The sequence below is a fragment of the Sus scrofa genome, chromosome 2, assembly GCF_054392235.1.
Source record: "Sus scrofa isolate SSC_HxYL_T2T_F1_AM1 chromosome 2, Sscrofa_HxYL_maternal_Yorkshire_Landrace_v2.0, whole genome shotgun sequence".
NCBI classification, from domain to species: Eukaryota; Metazoa; Chordata; class Mammalia; order Artiodactyla; family Suidae; genus Sus; species Sus scrofa.
Window position 1 is genome coordinate 15240744 of NC_139384.1, and position 20850 is coordinate 15261593.

At 36.4% G+C, this 20850-nt stretch overlaps 3 protein-coding genes across 3 annotated transcripts in view; all 3 read right to left on the reverse strand.

Annotated features, from left to right (window-relative positions):
- Nucleotides 1–20850, reverse strand: part of LOC146405189 (olfactory receptor 1165-like) — a 458625-nt gene that overhangs the window by 5723 nt on the left and 432052 nt on the right. The window lies entirely within an intron of this gene.
- On the reverse strand, nucleotides 5098–11679 carry LOC146405190 (olfactory receptor 5D3-like). Its single transcript, XM_085011655.1, has 3 exons — nucleotides 11625–11679; nucleotides 9349–9373; nucleotides 5098–6034 (listed from the first exon to the last, which is right to left on the reverse strand). Exons 1-3 carry the CDS (start codon nucleotides 11677–11679, stop codon nucleotides 5098–5100), a joined length of 1017 nt encoding a protein of 338 aa, XP_084867781.1.
- On the reverse strand, nucleotides 9706–15980 carry LOC146405191 (olfactory receptor 5D3). The gene has a single exon (XM_085015185.1). It carries the CDS (start codon nucleotides 14455–14457, stop codon nucleotides 13654–13656), a length of 804 nt encoding a protein of 267 aa, XP_084871311.1. The 5' UTR covers nucleotides 14458–15980; the 3' UTR covers nucleotides 9706–13653.

The following is a 20850-nucleotide window of genomic DNA, read 5'->3' on the forward strand; positions in this document are numbered from 1 at the left end:
GCTCCATCTTGCTTCCACCTAGATGGTTTTAAACTCAAAATTTTAATGCAGAGTCTGGCATATTTCTCTACAGTTTTATGGATTTCTTTTTAATATTTTCCTAAAATGTTTTTCAAATTGAGAACAGGTAATATTATTTGAATATCCATCAGGTAAGCCGCAGAAGGAAGGTTCAAAGACAAATGCATTCCAGGAATCTTAAAGATGTAAGAAATAGAGTTCAGTAACTCGTATTCTTATTCTTAACTGAAGTAAAATTATACCATTGCCCTGCTACTGGATTTGCAAAGGTGTTTCTCTGCCAAAAATATTGATGATTTCAGAGTTTCCCACATCAGAATTAAAGTATAACACTTAGTTTCACAACTCACCAGAACACAGATATTCTTTTTAGATTTATTGACTGAAATCTTCTTTGATTTAAATAAGATTCTTGAGAATTATTTCACAAAACATACCTTTTATAAAAAATTATTGTAGCTTATAATATTAGGCTATCAGAACTGCTTCCAAAGTATATTCCACTACCGGGCTTCAAGAAAATTACATGTTTCTCATTAAAACACTAAATCAAGGGCAACATAGAGAACCTCTCAAGGGTGAGCCAGACTTGCAAACTAAATTTAGGGATTATGCTGTATATTTGCATCTACCTGAGTGGCTTTGGGGAATCACACCCTAGAGAATTTTGATTGAGGTGTTTGTCATGAACTACAAATTAGACAATTTAAAGAAAATCCTGTGTTCCTAATTTAGAATGTAATTTATTTAAATTGTTAAATCACATAGGAATGTTGAATGATCTTTTGGTCTTAAAAAAATAATGGTTGCAATCGACTTATTGTTTGGCATTTTGTGTTTTCATCAGGGAGAACATAACTTCCAAAATTCACAAAGAGAAAAATCGCAATCACAGTCCGATAAGCCAGCTACAGTATAGTTAGTGTGTTATGTTCAATTTCAGTCTTTCCCCTTAGTTTTCTTATTTAGACATCTATCTTCTTGTAAATAACCCTTTCGGTGTCACACTGACTGTAGATCTGATATCATAGCCTTTATGTCTAACATTGTACCTCAATGTTTTCCTCTTTTATGAAAACTCATATTGAATATATGCTTTTTCATGAGGCAGTTGATAGGTTTGCTGAATCCTATGGTATGCTAATGTTCTGTTTCATCATGATAAACTGTTGCAAATCCCGTGGCTTAAAAAAATACTCATTTATTAGTTCACAAATCTGTATGTCGGAAGTCAGGCACAGCACAATTGGTCCATCTATTCAAGTTATCACAAGGCTGTCAGTCTCGATGATCAATTATTCAAATTAAAACTGCAAATTACATATTCTATATCAAGTAAGTGGGGAAAATCATAAATTCTGATAATACTGAAAATGGGTGAAGAAGTGGCTCATAATTTTAGAACTTTCAAACATTACTTTTAGGGAGTCTAAATTGATAAAATCATTTAGAAAAATTTAGAATTAAATGAATGCATCATAGTTCTAGGTGTAAATTCCATCTTCCTGAGTCCACATGTATAGCCTAATGTGTGCATGTCCTTAAATTGAAGCTTTCCAAATGTCCATGATAGTAGATTAAAGAAAAAAATCTAAAATATTTATACTATGAAATATTCAAATGAATGAAAATTGCTCACACTATAAATATGTGCAACAATATGTATTATTCAAAAAAATAAATAATATAATAATGTTCTCTCCTTTGTTTTGCTTAAACAGTAAATGTGGATGTCATTTACTGCTATGGAGAAAACTGGTAGGTGGGAAAAGTTTGGGTGATAATGGATGACCAAAGACTACATTTTACTAATCTTAGTTTCTGTAATATTCAGTAATTGCTATGTATCCTTAGAAATGAATTTAACTTTTTCTTAGTATTCCAGTATGTTACACTGATACTCAGAAAATGAGTGATGCCGTTAGAGACTAGTTAATATTTTCAGCATCTTCTTACTTAAAATCAGATAATGCTTTTCATAATGTAAACTCTAAGGTTTTCCTTTTGCTTGGAATTAAATAAAGTTTTTCTAAAAAACAAAAAGTTGCATTTTATAGAACTGTAGAATTGTAGCTTCCTCATCTGGAAAACAAGAAAAAAATAGTACTTATCAATAGTATTATAGTATATAAACGATAGATAAATGATATGATACTTAGAGCACTGAATATCCCCATTACATTTTATATATATCCCCAATATAATTGTCTGAGGACAAAGGAGACATAGAGGGAAATCATGAAAAAAAAAAAATTGAGTGGGTTATGGTAGCCTTATGAGAATGGCAGAAGGGGCTTTGAGAGGTTAAATACTTTTAATACATAAAAAAAGAGAAAATTTCTTTGGGGTAGAATGTATTATACCTTCACAATTTTTTATTGATATATTGAATTTTTACCATTCTAGGTATGTCCCATTATTACAGACTCATAGAACATCTACTCAAGAGGATCTTAAAAGTAGTCTCATCAAAAATTTTACTGATAAGTTCTCTCATACCTACCATGTGATAATTTATAAGGCTCAAAAGTTCCAAGTTTTCAAAGTGCCTTTGCCAGGCAAATTTATTTTAAAAATGGTTTCATATCCTGGAATTATTTTAATGTTAGATTTTCTTCTCATTCTGGGATTCACAATTGTATCCATTTCCAATCTACCAATATGTAGCCATTTTCCCTTTTTTCTCAACCCCATCTTGTTCTTTCTGACTCTTTTTTGGTCATTTCATATCTTTGACCATGCAAAAGGCGATCAGAGAAAAATAAAGAAGGAGAAATATTCAAAATACACCACCTTCATTTCCACTGTTAACAACTATCTAATCATTTGAACTTAAAATTTCCATCTCTCTTATTAAACTATAGGCCAATCTACAAGATTAACTTTGTTGACTCTTACTTAGCCTGGGATGTACTAGTAGCATAAGTGGTTTTGAAGGCATTTTATAATAAATAAATCAAATTGAACTTTTCTACTTAGACTTCTATAGGAACTACACACTACACTACTTAATTCATAGATGTATTTTAAATCTTTACTGTAGAAACACAAGTTTTTTTACATTTAATCAATCTTCAACCTTTTATGCCTCTGAAATGTCATTTTTTCCCCACATTGTGTCATTTCACAAATTACTACATAACTCTTCCAATAAAACTTTGCTGGTTAATTTAAACGCCTTTTCTCTTGCTTTATTTTCTTTCCACTTATAGCATCATAATGTTTATGCAATGCCTAGCGTATAATTATTTATTATGTGTTTACGTCTGTGTGTATGCATACATGTATGCATATTAGCTTTTTTCTTGAATATATCACTTCTTTAGGATAAGACAAGTAACATTTCTTCTGTTACCCTCTAAAGTACCTAACATAACAATTAGAGACATATTTTCAGTTTTAGGACAATGGTCCTGAGAATAATGAAAGTAGAATTTAGCCTGTTGAATATAAACCACAAGGTAAACATTGCTGTTATTTAGCTTACATAGGTTTCTGCTGCCAAAAACTGCTTGATTCCAATATCCCTCAGATTGTAATTAAAAGATGATCCTTGGTTGAATCAACCCAACAAAAGCCAGGTTTTCCTGATTTATTTTTATTGATGGCTTCCCTGATAGTATTAATAAGCTCATACACATCCTTTCTCAAAATTAAAATTTTTGTTTAAATTTTTCCAGTCTTTTAATCAGAGAGTTGATGCCTTCTTGAAAAATATAATTAATAAATGACTAAGAAATACTGTTTTTTTTTTTGCAACTGTCAAGAAATTGTGGAGGGAGGATGGAGATATCCTTGAAGAACAGACAAACTAGAAATTATACTCTATTACTGTGTATTTTATTTTATTTTATTTTATTTTATTTTATTTTATTTTATTTTTGTCTTTTTGCCTTTTCTAGGGCTGCTCCCGTGGGGCATATGGAGGTTCCCAGGCTAGGGATCTAATTGGAGCTATAGCCGCCAGCCTACACCACAGCCACAGCAACTCCAGATCTGAGCCACACTGTGTCTGTGACCTACACCACACCTCATGGCAACGCGGGATCCCCAACCCACTGAGCAAGGCCAGGGATCGAACCTGCAACCTCATGGTTCCTAGTCGGATTTGTTAACCACTGAGCCACGACAGGAACTCTCTGTCTCATTTATTTTAAATCTACTGCCTAACCTTGGGGACACAGACACAGGAGAATCCTGATAGATTTTATTGCCCACAAACAAACCAAAACAAAACATTTAGAGGGAACTTCCTCTTCTGCAGCAGTTATGTGTGTGTGTGTGTGTTTTAACTCATAAAATATTAACAGATAAGACCCAAACAGACTTGCAATATGATTTAGTTGTTGGGAATGCTTTACTTTGACTCTGCTTTCAAAAAGACCATTACTCGAATGGTCCAAGGAAGATGACATACACATAGGTCTCTAGACTGAAGGTTAGCTCATCTGGTTAGCTCAGCTGTGAAGCTCGATGACCTAGCAGTTATTAACAGAGCTACACCAGTAAAATTACTAATTTAAAATGATTGTTGGGAATTCCCTTCGTGGCTCAGTGATTAACAAACCCAACTAGGATCCGTGAGGATGCAGGTTTGATCCCTGGCCTCTCTCAGTGGGTTAAGGATCTGGCATTGCCAAGAGTAGTGGTAGGTCACAGACAATGGCTCCAATACTGCATTGCTATGGCTGTGGTGTCAGCCAGCAACTACAGCTCCAATTCCACCCCTAGCCTCGGAACCTCCATATGCCATGGGTGTGGCCCTAAAAAAAGAAAAAAATACAATACAATAAAATAAAAAATAAATGATAAATAAAATGAAATTTACCAGGACAAGGACAAGGTCAGGAATACTAACACATTTATATTTCAATATCCAAATCAAAAATCTGGTTTAAATAGTCTTTTATTTCTATTATTATTTGTAATTGAAGGTTATTTTAATAAAATAAAAGAGTGAACAGATGTTGGACTGTAAGTTGCAAGGCTAGCATAGATTCCTGCATTGATTTATTACTGAAAAATTCTTACAATCCTAAAAAAAAATGATTATGTCTAACTTTACATTTTATCAACTTAACATTGATTTAATAATTTGGTATCCATTAACTTCTTGACTGACTCTTTCACATCTTTGTTTCTGAGGCTGTAGATCAGTGGGTTCAGCATGGGGATGACCACCGTGTAAAAGACAGAGCCCACCTTGACCATGAGCCATGAACTTTTGGAGTTGGGCACACAGTAGAGAAAAAGGATGGTCCCGTGGAAGATGGTGATGGCGGTCAGGTGGGACGCACAGGTGGAGAAGGCTTTGCGGCGCCCCCCCGTTGAGGGCATCTTCATGACAGTGATAAAAATGAAAACATAGGAAGTAAGAATGATCATCAGGCTGCTTATTTCATTGAAGGTGGCTGAGACTAAGATGATCTGTTGGCTGATGTAGGGGTCAGAGCAGGCAGCAGCCACAAGGGCAGCATGCTCACAGACAAAGTTGTTTATAAAATTAGTCCCACAAAAGGTTAAGGTCAATAAAAAGTATGTATATATTAAGGAACACACTATACTCCAAGAGTATGATGCACCCACCAGCAAGGAACAAAGCTTCTGGGACATGACAACCGTGTAGAGAAGAGGGTTACAAACTGCCACAAATCGGTCATAGGCCATCACGGCCAACATGAAAGTTTCTGTCACCACGAATGTGCAGGCAAAGAAGAACTGCATGATGCATCCAGTGAAGGAAATGGTTCTGTCCTCTACAACCAAGTTCTCTAATAGTTTGGGGGTAACGACTGTGGAGTAACAGAAATCCACCAAGGACAGGTGGCTGAGGAAGAAGTACATGGGGGTGTGGAGTCTGGGACTGAGCCTGATAATCAGGGCCATGCCCAGGTTCCCCAGCACAGTGACCGTGTAGACGGTGAGGAAGACCAGGAAGAGTGGCAGCTGGAGACCTGGATATTCCGAGAAGCCCAAGAGAGTGAAAGTGACGCCATCACTCTGGTTTTCTTTTCTGCTGTGGAAAAAGATGAATGTTGATCCAGGGGAGGAAGAAACAGAATTTTAAATAGGTAAGAGAATAGAAAATGCATTAAGAAGCTCAGTGCGAGGGAGTTGCCATGGTGGAGCAGTGGAAACAAATCCAACTAGCATCCATGAGATGCAGGTTCAATTCCTGGCCTTTCTCAGTGGTTTAAGGCTCCAGCATTGCCATGAGCTGTGGTGTAGGTCGCAGATGTGGCTCAGATCTGTGTGTTGCTATGGCTGTGGCTATGGCTGTAGTTCAGATTCAACCCCTAGCCTGGGAACTTCCATATGCCACGAGTTCAGCCCTAAAAAGACAAAAACCAACCAACCAACCAAACAAACAAACAAAAACCTCAGCCTTCCTCTTGTTTCAAAAACTAGTGTCCACTTATATAACAATAATACAGAGAATCATAATTTGGGGTGGATGTGATATCAAAAACAGATTTAAGACAATAAGAACTAGACCTTGTTTATTTCAAATAACAAAATTCAGTATCATCAGCTGACTTCATGGGACATTCTCTTTGCATGAACTGGAGTTTAGTGAAAACAGTTGCCTTGGAAGAAAAGCATATCATGAGATTCTACGGTTTCTTACCTGCTTAACTTCTTAAGCAATGAGACAATTAACATATACTTATTAATTTTTAAAAATGGGAACATCCCTGCAAAACAGTTAATTTTAATAATTTTCTTGGTTGTTCTATGTCCTTTCCAGTGACCTTCTTATTTTTAGTAACCCCACATTCTCAAGCCATTCTGGAGCTGTGCTGTAAAAGTATACTAAATTTTTTCACCTATGTTGAACTAATTTTGAAATTCTTTACATGTTGTTCTTCATATCTTATTGTATTACTCATCAAGACGTTCACAACAAAATATGTGTTATGTCTGCAGTGACAATAGTTGAAATAATATTGAACAAAAAGCTCTTCATTTTCCAATGTAGCAGATTTTGAAAGTTGGGTGACAAAAAATAAGAAGCTTGAAAGTACTGGACAATTCATATAAGTTCAGGAGGCGGAAAAAATACATTTTGCCATTTAGAATTCAGTTTAAAGCGTCTCCAAAGATAAGTGTCAGGAAAATGTCTACTTCAAATGGGGCACTAGAGTATTTCTTGATTATTAGTTGATATCCCTAGGCATCTCCTCAACAGTAAAATGAGAATGTGAATATAACATTTATTTATTTATTTATTTTTGCTTTTTTTTTTTTTTAGGCCCACGCCTATGAATATAACATTTAAATCACTAAAATGGAAAAAGATACTTCAATAATGACTATATAAGTCATGCTGTGATGCAAAGTAAGTACTCAGCTTTCTTCTTTTTTAGCCAATGCACATGAGATGCAGATGTTCCCAGGCCAGGAATCAAACCCTTGCCACATCAGCAACCAGAGCCACAGCAGCGACAATACCAGATCCTTAACCCTCTGAGCCACTGGGGAACTCCTAGTTAGCTTTCTCATTTATTGGATTACAAATAATCGGTATGAGTGCAAAAACCTTATATGGTTGTGGAAATAAGGCAGGAGCATGGACAGGTATCCACTGGTGGGCACATTTGAGAATTCAATGTAGAAATCCCTTCCTCTACAACCCAAGCAAGAGAAACACTGTAGAATTTCATTTGAACATTTAGTCTAAGGTGCCAAATTATATATCCCTATTCACCTGTAAGTTCTCTCATCCCACTGTAGATTTCTTTGATTCCCCCATGTTTTTGTCCACAGGAAAGATATCTTCCAAAGTCCATTCCCTCAGCAGATCCTCTCGAACAAACATTTCTAATCTCAGCAGTGCAAAGCTAGATGACGGCCATAATATATCACCCACACTCCTTCAACTGAAAATACTCTTTGCAAAACTGAGAGAATGATTTTTCCTCATCACTTTAGGCTGACAGTCAGTGATTTTAAATTCCAAATAAATGGTATTAGTGAATGTATAACATTTACATTATTCAGCCTGACTTTTCCAAAACAGCTTGGGTCTATCAATTCAACCTCGTTATCCCTTAATTCATTCTTCTTTAGTGAAGGTGGATTTATCAAGCTCTGTTACATAGCACTTGCCTATAGTCTATTTCCCCATTTGATTCCCACTCTTAAATGTTTTATTTCACCACCCAATATTATAGACATTCTCATGGTTTCTTCTCCTTTGTATACATATGAACATTCATGTTGATAACTCACCATTACCACACGCTACATCCTATCATTTTCAAATATGACTGTTCCTGCTGCTTTTTCCCTTGAAGATTACAGGAAAAGTGAAGACAAGCCCCCCTCCTTTTGTTATCCTCTATTTGCCAAAATGTTTATTTCATTGCTGGCTACATGGTGGATCCTCATTGAAAACCAGGATGTATATCATTTGAAAGCAAAAAGAATTAGAGAGAACTCCTGTTGTGGCTCAGTGGGAATGAACCTGACTAGCATCCATGAGGACACAGGTTCAATCCCTGGCCTTGTTCAGTGGGATAAGGATCCAGTGTTGCTGTGAGCTGTGGTGTAGGTTGCAGACACAGCTCGGATCTGGAGTTGTCATGGCTGTGGTGTAGGCCAGCAGCTGCAGCTACGATTTAACCCCTAGCCTGGGAAACTCCATATGCCACAGGTGTATCCTAAACACACACACACACACACACACACACACACACACACAAAAGGAAAAAAAAGTTAGAAAATAATACCATATGCCTTCTCAGCCAAACTAAGTGGACTTGTGGGTACTTTGTTCTACACATGTGTTTGTCTCCTTCAAAAATTACTATAACTCTGTATTTTTGTTTGTTTGTTTTCTTTTCTTTTTCTCTTTAGGGCCACACCTGTGACATATGGAAGTTCCAAGGCCAGGAGTCAAATCAGAGCTGCAGCTGAGGTCAGTGCTACAGCCACAGCAACACCAGATCCAAGCCACATCGGCAACCTACACCACAGCTTGTGTTAATGCCAGATCCTTAACCCGCTGAACAAGGCTGGGGATTGAACATGCATCCTCATGGATATGACACTATGGCAGGTTCTTAACCCACTGAGCCACAACAGGAATGCTTGTATTTTCTTTTTAAAGTAGAACAAAGGAATGAATCAACTCACCTAAATACAGAGGCACTTGAATGAGTCATCTATTGAAGAATTCTCTGCTCAGATTAATGAACCAGTAATTAATGGACCAAGAATTCTCCTTACTGTTTAATAGAAACAGACCTGAAAACTGCCGTAGTAGGAATCCCCAGAATTTTTCTCTCTTTCATATGGTACTATTTTCCAACCAATTAATAAAACTGAGGTACCAACGATAAGATCAAACCTGAAAACTAAATCCTGGCACCAAACGGTGTCACAAATATATGCCATCCAGACCTTAGGGATGTGGTGACTAGAGAATATCACTGAAGTAGTGCCTAAAGACCACAGTTCCAGTAATTAGATGTCAACACTGTCCCATGTGACACCCGGCTTGCACATTATTCTCCTAAAGCCTTAGGGTATTTGCATAATCAACTCCATTCATTTATTTTTAAAAATAAACAAGACTGTACATATCTAGATTTCATATGGATGTAAGATATGTATAAATATGTCAGGGAAAACCATCTATATGACAATAGTCTAGAGATAGCTTTATCAATTCAAGTTTAATTTATTTTTCTATTTTCTTATGATGGTATGTATACAGATAGTCCTATGATTCTAAACATAGAGGGGTCAAAAGAAAGGGTCTCTTTTGAAACTTTCATAGACTTTATCCTATATATTTCTTACTTTGGGTGGGATACTGATCTATCACCTTATCTCATGATAAACCATAATGGTGAGTGTAGTTTTTGGTGAGCTGCTTGAATCCTTTTAACAAATTAGCAAATTAGGTTTTATGAATTCTTCAGATTTGATAGCCTAAGTGAGTGCAGTGCAAGGTATTGTGCCCTCAAACCTCCAATCTTAACAAACTCCAGGTCCCCAGCAATTCCACTCCTAGGTGTATATGAAACAGAATTGACAACAGGTTCTCAAATAAATACACACAACTCAATATTCCTAGCAGCACTATTCACAATAGCCAAAAAGTCAAATGGCCCAAATGGCCTCCAAAACATTGATAGTTACATTAAATATAGTATATGCAATGAACTATTACTCAATTACAAAAATAAAATTCTAGTGTATGTTTTAATGTGGATGAACCTTGGAAACATTATATTAAATGAAAGACACTAAGCACAGAAATCACATATTTTATGATTCCTTTTCTATGAAATAGATAAAAAGGGTAAATAGTATATAGAGACAGAGAGAAAATTGTCATAATCAGGACCTGGGAGCAGAGGAAGGTGAAAAATTCTTTAATATATACATTTTTTTGCGGTGATAGATATATTTTTTAAGTATGTAAGATATATGGTTGCACAATATAGGGAAGGGTTTAAAGCTACTGAGTTTTTCTCTTTTGCAATGGTTAATTTTATGTATGAGGATTTGCTTCAACAAAAAACAAACAAACAAAAATAAGCCAGCTTCAAAAAGGAAATGAGATTTGATCCTAATTTTATCTTTATTCCTCAGGCTCTAAAGGAATTCATTCGAATTTTCCTAAAGGAAAAATCTTGTCCTCTTTCTAACTAAAATTCCAGGGCTTCAAACTCCAATACTACAGATAATTCATTAACTGGAAAAAAAATTCTTCATTTCAACCTTCTACCCCTAGTTTGCTGAGTATTTTTATCATAAATAGTTGCTTAATATCATTATCATCCACATATGTTGAGGTGACAGGTATTTCTACTTTATTAATGTATGAATTGCATCGATAAAATAGTAATGATATCCCAAACTTGCATTTTTTTGGATTAAATATCTTTTGGATAAGATTTTTTTTATTTTATTTTTTTGCTTTTTAGGACCGCACCCACAGCACATGGAGGTTCTCAGGCTAGGGGTCTAATTGGAGCTATAGCCGCCAGCCTACACTACAGCCACAGCAACGCAGGATCCAACCTGCGTCTGCGACCTACACTACAGCTCACGGCAATGCAGGATCCTCAACCCACTGAGTGAGGCCAGAGATGGAACCCGCAACCTCATGGTTCCTAATCAGATTCGTTTCCGGGGTGCCACAATGGGAAAGCCAGTATTATCTTTTTTATATATCAACGAATTTATTTGATGTCTTAAATATTTGCCTATATATTTAGGATATATTGTCTTATAATTTTCTTATGTGGTGATGTTGGTAGCATACAATGAACTGTAAAATGTTCTCATTCTATAATTGGCCTAAGTTTATGTAAGACTGACATATCTTCTCTAATGTGCCATCTACATGGGGGACACGGTATAATTCTTATAAGGCTTTCCTGGAATTTTGATAATAGCAGTAGGAAATAAAGACGAAATATAACTAGAAAATCGTTCTTAGATGTTACTTCCCTCAGATTCACAAGCTCAGGACTATATTTATATACTTCCATTGGACTTCACCTTTGTGCTTAGAATGAAAATTTTTCATCTACAGGACTGTCCTTGACCTTGAATGAATTGTATATGCATCTAAGCAGCAATACCCAGGAAACACAAAGCACTGATAATAGGCGCCAATCCTTTCTGCTCTCTGCCCATCTCAATTTTATTTTCTCTTTCAGGGTCAGTCTCTTTTTTAAGATGATGAAGAGTAAGGGAGACCAGTTGTACAAAAACAAACAAACAAAAAAAATCACCTGCCATCCCTGGAATATATGTATCTATCATAAGACAATTGTCCAGCACCAACAAATTTCCTAAAGTCATATCACTACTAAACGTATCAAAATTAGTATTTACGTAATGTGGTTTATATTCGACTTACAACATTTTCTCCATTAGATGACTATTGATTTTGTACATTTTTCTTTTATTTTGTGAATAACTTTATCAGAAATCTTGCCACAGCTCTTTAGATACAAACCACAAATGCTGCATCGATCCAAACCATCAACAAGAATTTAAAGCAGACTATAATTTATACACAGAAACAAAGAGCCTATCACTAGCACTTTTTAGAAACCACAATGAAATCTTTTATATTAACAATCATTTAATCATGGAAAGTGTACTCATTTAGATTAAATATATATACTTTTGACATTTGCGGAGCGTTTCTAAGTTACATTTGTGTGAATAATTGCACATTCAAAAGCATTTTTCAGACTAACCAACAAATTATTATAAGGGAGTTTGCAGCCATCCAGAGATTAGGTTTGTTTTCTTCCACAAGACAGATAACTAGTTACAGTTTCAAATATATAATTTACCTAATATCTATCATCTGTTTTTTTTTTAAAGATTTAGATCTTAAATCCAAGGACTTGAGATCTAAATCTTTATGTCAAATATATGTCAAATATATTTCACTCTATTCTGTGTCCATAAATGTTTTTTCTGTCAGTTATATTATACATAATCCAAGACTGGAATGAATGATAATTTTAGATTTGCTAGAACTATTCCCAAAATTTGCAGTTATTAACCTTTATTTTTTGATGCTTTATATACAAATAGTGAATTTTATACTAAAAATTACTAACTTGTAATTTTATTTTTTTATTTTTTAAGAAGGATTTTTATTTTATTTATTTATTTAATTTTTTTTTTTTGTCTTTTTGCCATTTCTTGGGCCGCTCCTGAGGCATATGGAGGTTCCCAGGCTAGGGGTCGAATCAGAGCTGTAGCTGCCAGCCTACGCCAGAGCCACAGCAACACAGGATCCGAGCTGCGTCTGTGACCTACACCATAGCTCTGGCAATGCCGGATCATTAACCCACTGAGCAAGGGCAGGGATCGAACCTGCAACCTCATGGTTCCTAGTCAGATTCGTTAACCGCTGCACCACGACGGGAACTCCTAACTTGTAATTTTATACTAACAATTATGTGTTAACCAAACAATATGCTGGACTTTGTGGCTACAGAGGTATGCCCTCTTTGCATTAATAATATACCAGTGCTTTCTGTGTGGAATTACATAACTATATCTTTTAAATTTAATACTTAAGTGTCAAACAACTCTTAATTTACTGTATTGCATTGGATGGATTCTCCCTCAGGGTTAGCTATATATTTTCAGAGGAAATAAACAAACCCATTCTTCAATGACTTAAAAAAGAATAAAACAGGTGTTCCCTTGTGGTACAGCTGCATTGTCACTGCAATGGCTGGGGTCACAGCTGTGGTACAGATTCCATTCCCGGCCTGAGAATTTCCACATGTTCCTGGCACAGCCAAAAAAAAAAAAAAGGAAGATTTACCTGTTTACCTGCTGGGAGCCAAATGAAATGAAATGTGTATTTACTCAAAAAACTTTCCATGAAAAACCTCTGTCTAGAGATTTAATTTAAATGGGCTGAGCTTTAATTATTGTGTTATTATTTTACAGATAATCTACTACACTTTAAATTAAATGTTGAATGGTCAATTGAGGAGTTACATTAAATATGTGTACTGCTTTTCTTTCTGAGGGAAAAGGAATCTGAAGTAGTGAAAATGCTAGAAGCCTCAGATAATTCCCCACAGTGCTCTTGAAAGTGAAAACAAGGAAATCCTAGCCATTCTACATTAACTAACATAATGATTTGGTATCCATTAACTTCTTGACTGACTCTTTCACATCTTTGTTTCTGAGGCTGAAGATCAGTGGGTTCAGCATGGGGATGACCACTGTGTAAAAGACAGAGCCCACCTTGACCATGAGCCATGAACTTTTGGAGTTGGGCACACAGTAGAGAAAAAGGATGGTCCCGTGGAAGATGGTGATGGCGGTCAGGTGGGAAGCACAGGTGGAGAAGGCTTTGCGGCGCCCCCCCGTTGAGGGCATCTTCATGACAGTGATAAAAATGAAAACATAGGAAGTAAGAATGATCATCAGGCTGCTTATTTCATTGAAGGTGGCTGAGACTAAGATGATCTGTTGGCTGATGTAGGGGTCAGAGCAGGCAACAGCCACAAGGGCAGCATGCTCACAGACAAAGTTGTTTATGACATTATTCCCGCTGAAGGACAATTCCAATAGAAAACAGGTAAGGGTCAGGGAACAGACCATAGCCCAAGAGTATGATGCACCCACCAGCAAGGAACAAAGCTTCTGGGACATGACAACCGTGTAGAGAAGAGGGTTACAAACTGCCACAAATCGGTCATAGGCCATCACGGCCAGCATGAAAGTTTCTGTCACCACGAATGTGCAGGCAAAGAAGAACTGCATGATGCATCCAGTGAAGGAAATGGTTCTGTCCTCTACAACCAAGTTCTCTAACAGTTTGGGGGTAACGACTGTGGAGTAACAGAAATCCACCAAGGACAGGTGGCTGAGGAAGAAGTACATGGGGGTGTGGAGTCTGGGACTGAGCCTGATAATCAGGGCCATGCCCAGGTTCCCCAGCACAGTGACCGTGTAGACGGTGAGGAAGACCAGGAAGAGTGGCAGCTGGAGACCTGGATATTCCGAGAAGCCCAAGAGAGTGAAAGTGACGCCATCACTCTGGTTTTTTTGGTGTCTGTGGACAATGTATAAAATTTGATTCAGAGAAATAAGAAGTAAATTTTGGATATGGCAGGTTAAAATGAGGAAATATGGAGAGACCTAGCGAATATCTATAATTTGTGTTATGGAAAATACTTGGTTTCAACTTTTACATGATTTTCAAAAGCTAGAATTTACTAATATCACAGTTTTAGAAAGAGTATGAAATATGTACAACTGGAATAATAAAAGACATCAGTTGAGTTAGGGTAAACAAAGTTAGAGTTGGCCCTGTCTCAAAGGATGTGACTCGGTATCTTCAGAGGCAGCTGGCTTCATGAGACAGACTGGCCTAATATTTTGCATAAATACGATTTTAGTTGAAATGCTGCTCTTGAGAGAAACATATTAAGAAACCATTGAGAATCTACCAGTTCTTCTCTGCCTAACTTGTTTTACTGTAAGAATGTAGAACTCAAACGGCAATGAATGACTCAGCAAAATGGTCAATTTTTATTTTGCTATTGTTGCTCTATTTCTGGATCTTCCTTTCCAATAACCCTGTTAACACTTAATCACACATTTCTCTCCCCTCATTTTAGGTATTTCTTGCAGAAGAACAACCTAATTCATCAGCTACATTTACTTAATTACTGAAATTGTAAAGAGCTTTCACCTCTTCTTTGGTGTATTTATAATATATTTAGAGGGATTTGTCATGGAAATAATATTATCTCCAGACTATTTTTATTATACTGGAGATAATTCTATAACATCAACATCAAATAGTCAATTTAGTCCACCTCAAAGACTCCAAAGACAGGGCAGTGCTCCCTGAGGTGTTATAGTATGGTTTTTAATTGATTTGGGATTATCTTGCTTTGAGTTGGTTTCTACAGACATAGAGATAATTATTCCAATGCCCCATGCACTTAAGTTTCTTGATCTCATCCAATAATTTTATCTATGTTACAGCAGACAGATAGTTAGGTATGGGCAAGGAAGAGGGACATGGGGCCAGAAGGTTGGAAACCATGCATTAATGCAAACAGTGGGATCCATGGCAGACAAAGAAATGCAAGAACTTACAGACTGACAAGGAACCATGCACTTAGGGGTGATAAGTGCCCTAGGGGCAGACAAAGAAAGGTGGAAAAGGGTGCAAATCTCCAGTATCTGAAAGTAACCTGTTGCTCATTATGCCCACATTATAATAAAATTATAATAAAATTAGCTATGCCGATAAGAAGTACCCATCATGCACCAATGCCAGGACACTTCAGATGAAAGCTAAATAAGGACAAAAATCGCTCCTCCCTTTGGGAAGTTGGAGCTGAGATGAAAATTAAAGAATAGGACCCCCCCGCCCAACACCACCTTCCCAGTGAATAGTCTGCTCACACAGTGAGATGCTCCTTATAACCAGTAATGCTAAAGAAACACAGGGCAGCAGCTTGCCTCTCTTGAAGAGGTGTGTTTCTCACTTAAATAAATCCTCACTTTTCTTTCTCAATTTCTCCCTCATTTCTAAATTTCTTCTGTGAAGAGACAAGAACCTAAACTTCTGGAACATCTCCACTTGACTCATGGCCATAGTCAATAAATGTCACCCTCCCCCACAATAACAATTTCATCCACATCTGTAACACATTACATATTTTGCTTATTTTTCGTCATTTACCATTTTATCATTTTCTGTTTTATAGTACCAAAAAATCACAAAAACGAAGATGGGATACTAGGATAATGTGGCACACAACAAAATGTATTGAATAAATGAATATGAGTATTTGAATGAGTAAATTCTAGGCATATAATATACATGTTGGGGCAAACACATAATAATATTATTATATTATGAATAATGTTCAAGTTATAATTTCCTATCAAATCTGCACCTTACTGTAAACTCACAGTGTACTGAGACTCACATTTAGTCCTAGAAACAAGTAGCCATTGGGAAATCCCAGGAGACCTAAGCTTCCTGAATTAGCATACAATAAGGATACTTGGGGGGGGGGGGGAAGCATGCATTGAATTCTTTTCTAAAAATAGCCTGTATCCCTCCAAATTTCCCTGTCTTTTTCTGCCATTATAATTCATTCTTCGCAAAGTCACTTCCTAACCTCTTACTGACACCTTTTAATGCAATCATCATAAAGAGAAGTTCATTTCACACAGCATGCTACCAAAAAAAAAAAAAAAATCTATGTCTCATTCAGAGCTGAAATTAAGTATTTATTGTTCTCACTCAGTTGTTATGACTTTATCCTCCAAAATAAAATGTATCACTTAAAGGTTTCCTGCGCATATATAGATGTCATTCTCCTGTCCTCACTCGCTTCTGTAAATGTTCCTTTAGATTCCTTTGACTTGATGCATGTGATTTAATCCTTCATCACATTTATGAGTCCCTGAAAATATTTTTCAATTTAATATAAAACTCATTTAGTGCACATTCTATCACTGGAGATGTTCCCCCGCCAAATCAGTATTTGTTTTCAATAGCTGCTATAAGAAAGTCTGAGCAGCCAAGAATTGAAAGGAAAATCATCACCATCAAAGATAAGTATAGTTTCTGATATACATTTGCTCCTTCTTACCCACACATCTTCTCCATACCTGTAGCTTCTTGCTCTACCTCCCACACTCTGTATTTATCAATAGACTTGGAGCCAAGGTCTAGGTCTCCGATTTAGCCCCCCCCCCAGGAAATATCAGTCATGATCAGCTGTGAGCACAGGTGTTGTGTACACTCTTTCTCTCGTTTCCAGGGACATCTATCATTGCAGACCGACTATGGGCTCAGTACTCTAATAAGTGTTTAAGAAACCATAAAATTATAAAATATAAACCTCATCTTCAATTTTTCACTTATGAGAATTATCCTGGGGAATAAGGCATAGAAGCACAAATGATACATGACAATATATAATTCTTATTTGTTATTAAAACATATGCATAGAAAGAAAAGGGTAAGAATACTGTTATTGAGAAAAACTGAAATATTGCCTAGAAATGAACCTAGGGAATAATAATAAAGGTAGTAAAATATAAGTAATCAAATACTTCTAGGCGGCTAAATTAAATAGACAACCTAGCAGTTAGATTTACATGTGTTTGCCTCCAGCGAAGATTATTGGAAAATATTATTTTCCTTTTAAAATGAAATAAGAATTTAATCAACTCACCTGACTGCAAAATAATTTGATTTATTCATTTAATAAAGTTGCTTTGCTAAGATTGCGGATTCCTGGAAAATTACTGCAAGAGAATCCAACTTCTTTTATTTTTCATATAGTGATAAACCTGAAAAATAGCAACAGGAATCTGGAGTATGGTTCAATAAATAGTTTAAGAAAATGGCTTTTCCTCTATTAAAATAAATTCAGGGAGTTCCCTGATGGCTCAGCAGGTTAAGGGTCTGGTGGTGTCACCACAGTGGCTTGGATGGTTGCTCTGATGCAGGTTTGATGCCTGGCCTGGGAAATTTCATGTGCCGTGGGTGAAGACAAAAAATGAAATGAAGTAAGTTCAGAAGTGATAAAGAGAAAATGCAACCAAATGCTGAACCCGAACATCAAGCCGTGTCAGATATATATGCCACCAAAACCTTAGGGGTGTTAACCCTAGAGAATATCATTGAAATATTGCCCAGGAGACCACAAATAGAGCAATTAGATGAAGTAATGCTCCTGTGATATTTTGTTTGCATAAGATTTTTTTCTAAAGATTGGTGAATAATTTAATCATGACTCTATCTAACCCATTTGTCTTTTAATTGATTTTTATTTTTTTCCTTGATAGCAGATTTACAGTAACCCATTTGTCTTTTAAGAATGCTGAACTAGAAAATGTATTTTATCTTTAAATACTTGGAAAATACAGAAATGTAGAAAAAAATCAGCTGTTGGGCAGCAATCCCCAAATTCTTAATCATTATTGAATTTCTGATTTTCCCTGTCTATATATGAACATGTATTTATCAATGTGGTCTGATTCAAAAAGCTGCCCTATCTTAACATATAAATATTTCAATATCAGTGATTTGATTTAATAGAACAGGTATCAGCAAGCTTTTTTTTGGAACTTGTCATACAGTAAATATTTTCATTTCATGGGGTAAAATTTCAAATATCAAATTCTATTCGATTTCAGCTACTCAATTCTGCATCCTATAGCATGAATGCAGCCATAGGCAATACATAAATCAATAAATGTAACTCTTCCAATAAAATTTTATTTATAAAAACAGTAGGCCATATTTGGTTTGTAGGTCACAGTTATCAGCCCACGCAATAGAATGAATTCCTTGATTGTTCAAGATCCAATATTACCTTCAGAGCAGTAGGTGGATGTCCTCTGAGTGGGGGTGGAGAGACCTAGGTTTCCTCCAAATTGTGGATTATAATAATATGATTGTTATCCTTTCATTATAATATAGTGGGGAAAATGATAATTTGCTTTAAAAATACTACACATGTCTGCATTGTCACTGTGCATAATAATTTTTTGTTCTGTTTATTTTTAAGTTTTTGCCCAGAATATTGAGTGCTCTTCACATGTTGAGATACTTGAATAATGTCCAAGATATTTCCTGATTGACTAAATTACCATAGGACTTTGAACTTTGAGTGGAACTGATCTCAGAGAGACAGCAGTGAGTGATGGCTTGGAGTGAGGTCTTAATTCTCTGTTCAGGAATTGAATTTGGGCAGCCTGGATGAACACCAGGAATCCCAGCCACTAGAGTAGCTAGAGGCTGAAAGCAGCACTGCCCTGATTCTTGTTCTCTGTTGAAAGCAGGAATGTTTCAAGGAGGCAAAGATGGTAAAAACAGGTACAAAATGTATTTTTAGAAACACAGTGCAACACGTGGGAGAGCACTCAGAGAAGCAGTGGAAAGCAAAGCAGTAATCCATACCCCAAGGAGCATCCTCCTGAATGGGGAGTGCACCAGAGAGACGATTTAAGTCACTTATATAGGACAGTTATTCCAGGTCTTTGTCTTCCTTTGAGCAATTATCTTGTTTTATCCTTCACACCTGACCAGACCCTGGACCTCCTGTGATCTGTGTGCACATCTTTGGACCAAGATGGATTCTAAAGCAAGGCATGGTGGGAAAGTTATCTAGGCTTATTATGGCCTGGCACCCCTTCCCTTTCTGACCTAGAGGTCATGTATATTTGGCGTCTGCCTGACCCTGAGGATGGGAAGTATGTGACTGCTTGGTCTTTTGTCGAAGCCGGGCTTAGAGCCTTTTTTGATCCACGTTTACAGAAGACAAGTACCAGTTATTCTTATTTCTATCTCGAATTATAGAAAGGTGGCTAGTTGTAAAGGTTTATTCTGGAGCCCGCCTATCTCCTTCCTCAGGAAGCTTTAATAAAAGGCCAGTTGCAAATGTCTATCCTGGAGCCCATTGCCTCCTGTCTCAGAACTATAATGTTAAGATAGAATTGAAGGAATAATAAAAAAAATGCAAAGTACATTTTAAGCAGAGAAGATAATCTGAACCAAGGTAGGAATTTGAATGCTCATGTCTACCAATTAGAGGTAGATTTATGCAGTTAAGAGTACAAGATAAAAGTAGGAGCTGGGATTTAAATTGTGTAAAGAATCCAGCGGAGATCTGTGCCGGTTGTTGAATCCTATACTATGATTCCGTGCCAACAGAATAAGTTTGTGATATTAAAACTTTGTGGTTGTAGAAAGGTCTACACATTGTAAATGAAATTGATTCAGTTCTAAGTTCATAATTGTGGCATTTATTTTGGCTGAATTAGATTATGTAGACAAAAAGCAGTAATCAATAACTGCCTTTTTCATTTTAGTTCAGAAGGGAGCATTAAGTTCTTGATAGCATCTCACTGCAAGTGAGTCAATTGTTCCCAGTAACTATTGATAATTGTTTAGGCATCTGCAATGTGAAGTCATTGGCAGTGAGATGGGTATATGGGAACTACAGCATCTAATAAACCAAACAGGGACCTGAAGATGTCTGGAACACAGAAGAAAAATAGAAGAGGACTCTGACCAGTGTTTTCAAGTACACCAAAGCTAAGATTTGAAAGAAGCTTTGGTCCCTTTTCTGTGTCAAGAAGAGAGAAAATTAATTAATTAATTAATTAAATTATTTTTAGGGCTGCACCTGCAGCATAAGGAAGTTCCCAGGCTTAGGGGTCAAATCAGAGTGCAGTTGCAGCCTACGCTACAGCCACAGCAATGCCTGATCCTTTAATCCACTGAAAGAGGCCAGGGATTGACCAGCATCCTCATGGATACTATTGAGATTC

What these genes read in the sequence shown, in the direction of transcription:
- LOC146405190 (XM_085011655.1), bottom strand. Translation starts at nt 11,679, where the DNA reads ATGGGCAGAGAGCAGAAAGGATTGGCGCCTATTATCAGTGCTTTGTGT. An exon ending in CAGTGCTTTGTGTTTCCTGG is followed by an intron (nt 9,374 to 11,624) that starts GTATTGCTGCTT and finishes TTTAGTTTTCAG; the next exon opens with GTTTGATCTTATCGTTGGTA. An exon ending in ATCTTATCGTTGGTACCTCA is followed by an intron (nt 6,035 to 9,348) that starts GTTTTATTAATT and finishes TTTCCACAGCAG; the next exon opens with AAAAGAAAACCAGAGTGATG.
- LOC146405191 (XM_085015185.1), bottom strand. Translation starts at nt 14,457, where the DNA reads ATGGCCCTGATTATCAGGCTCAGTCCCAGACTCCACACCCCCATGTAC.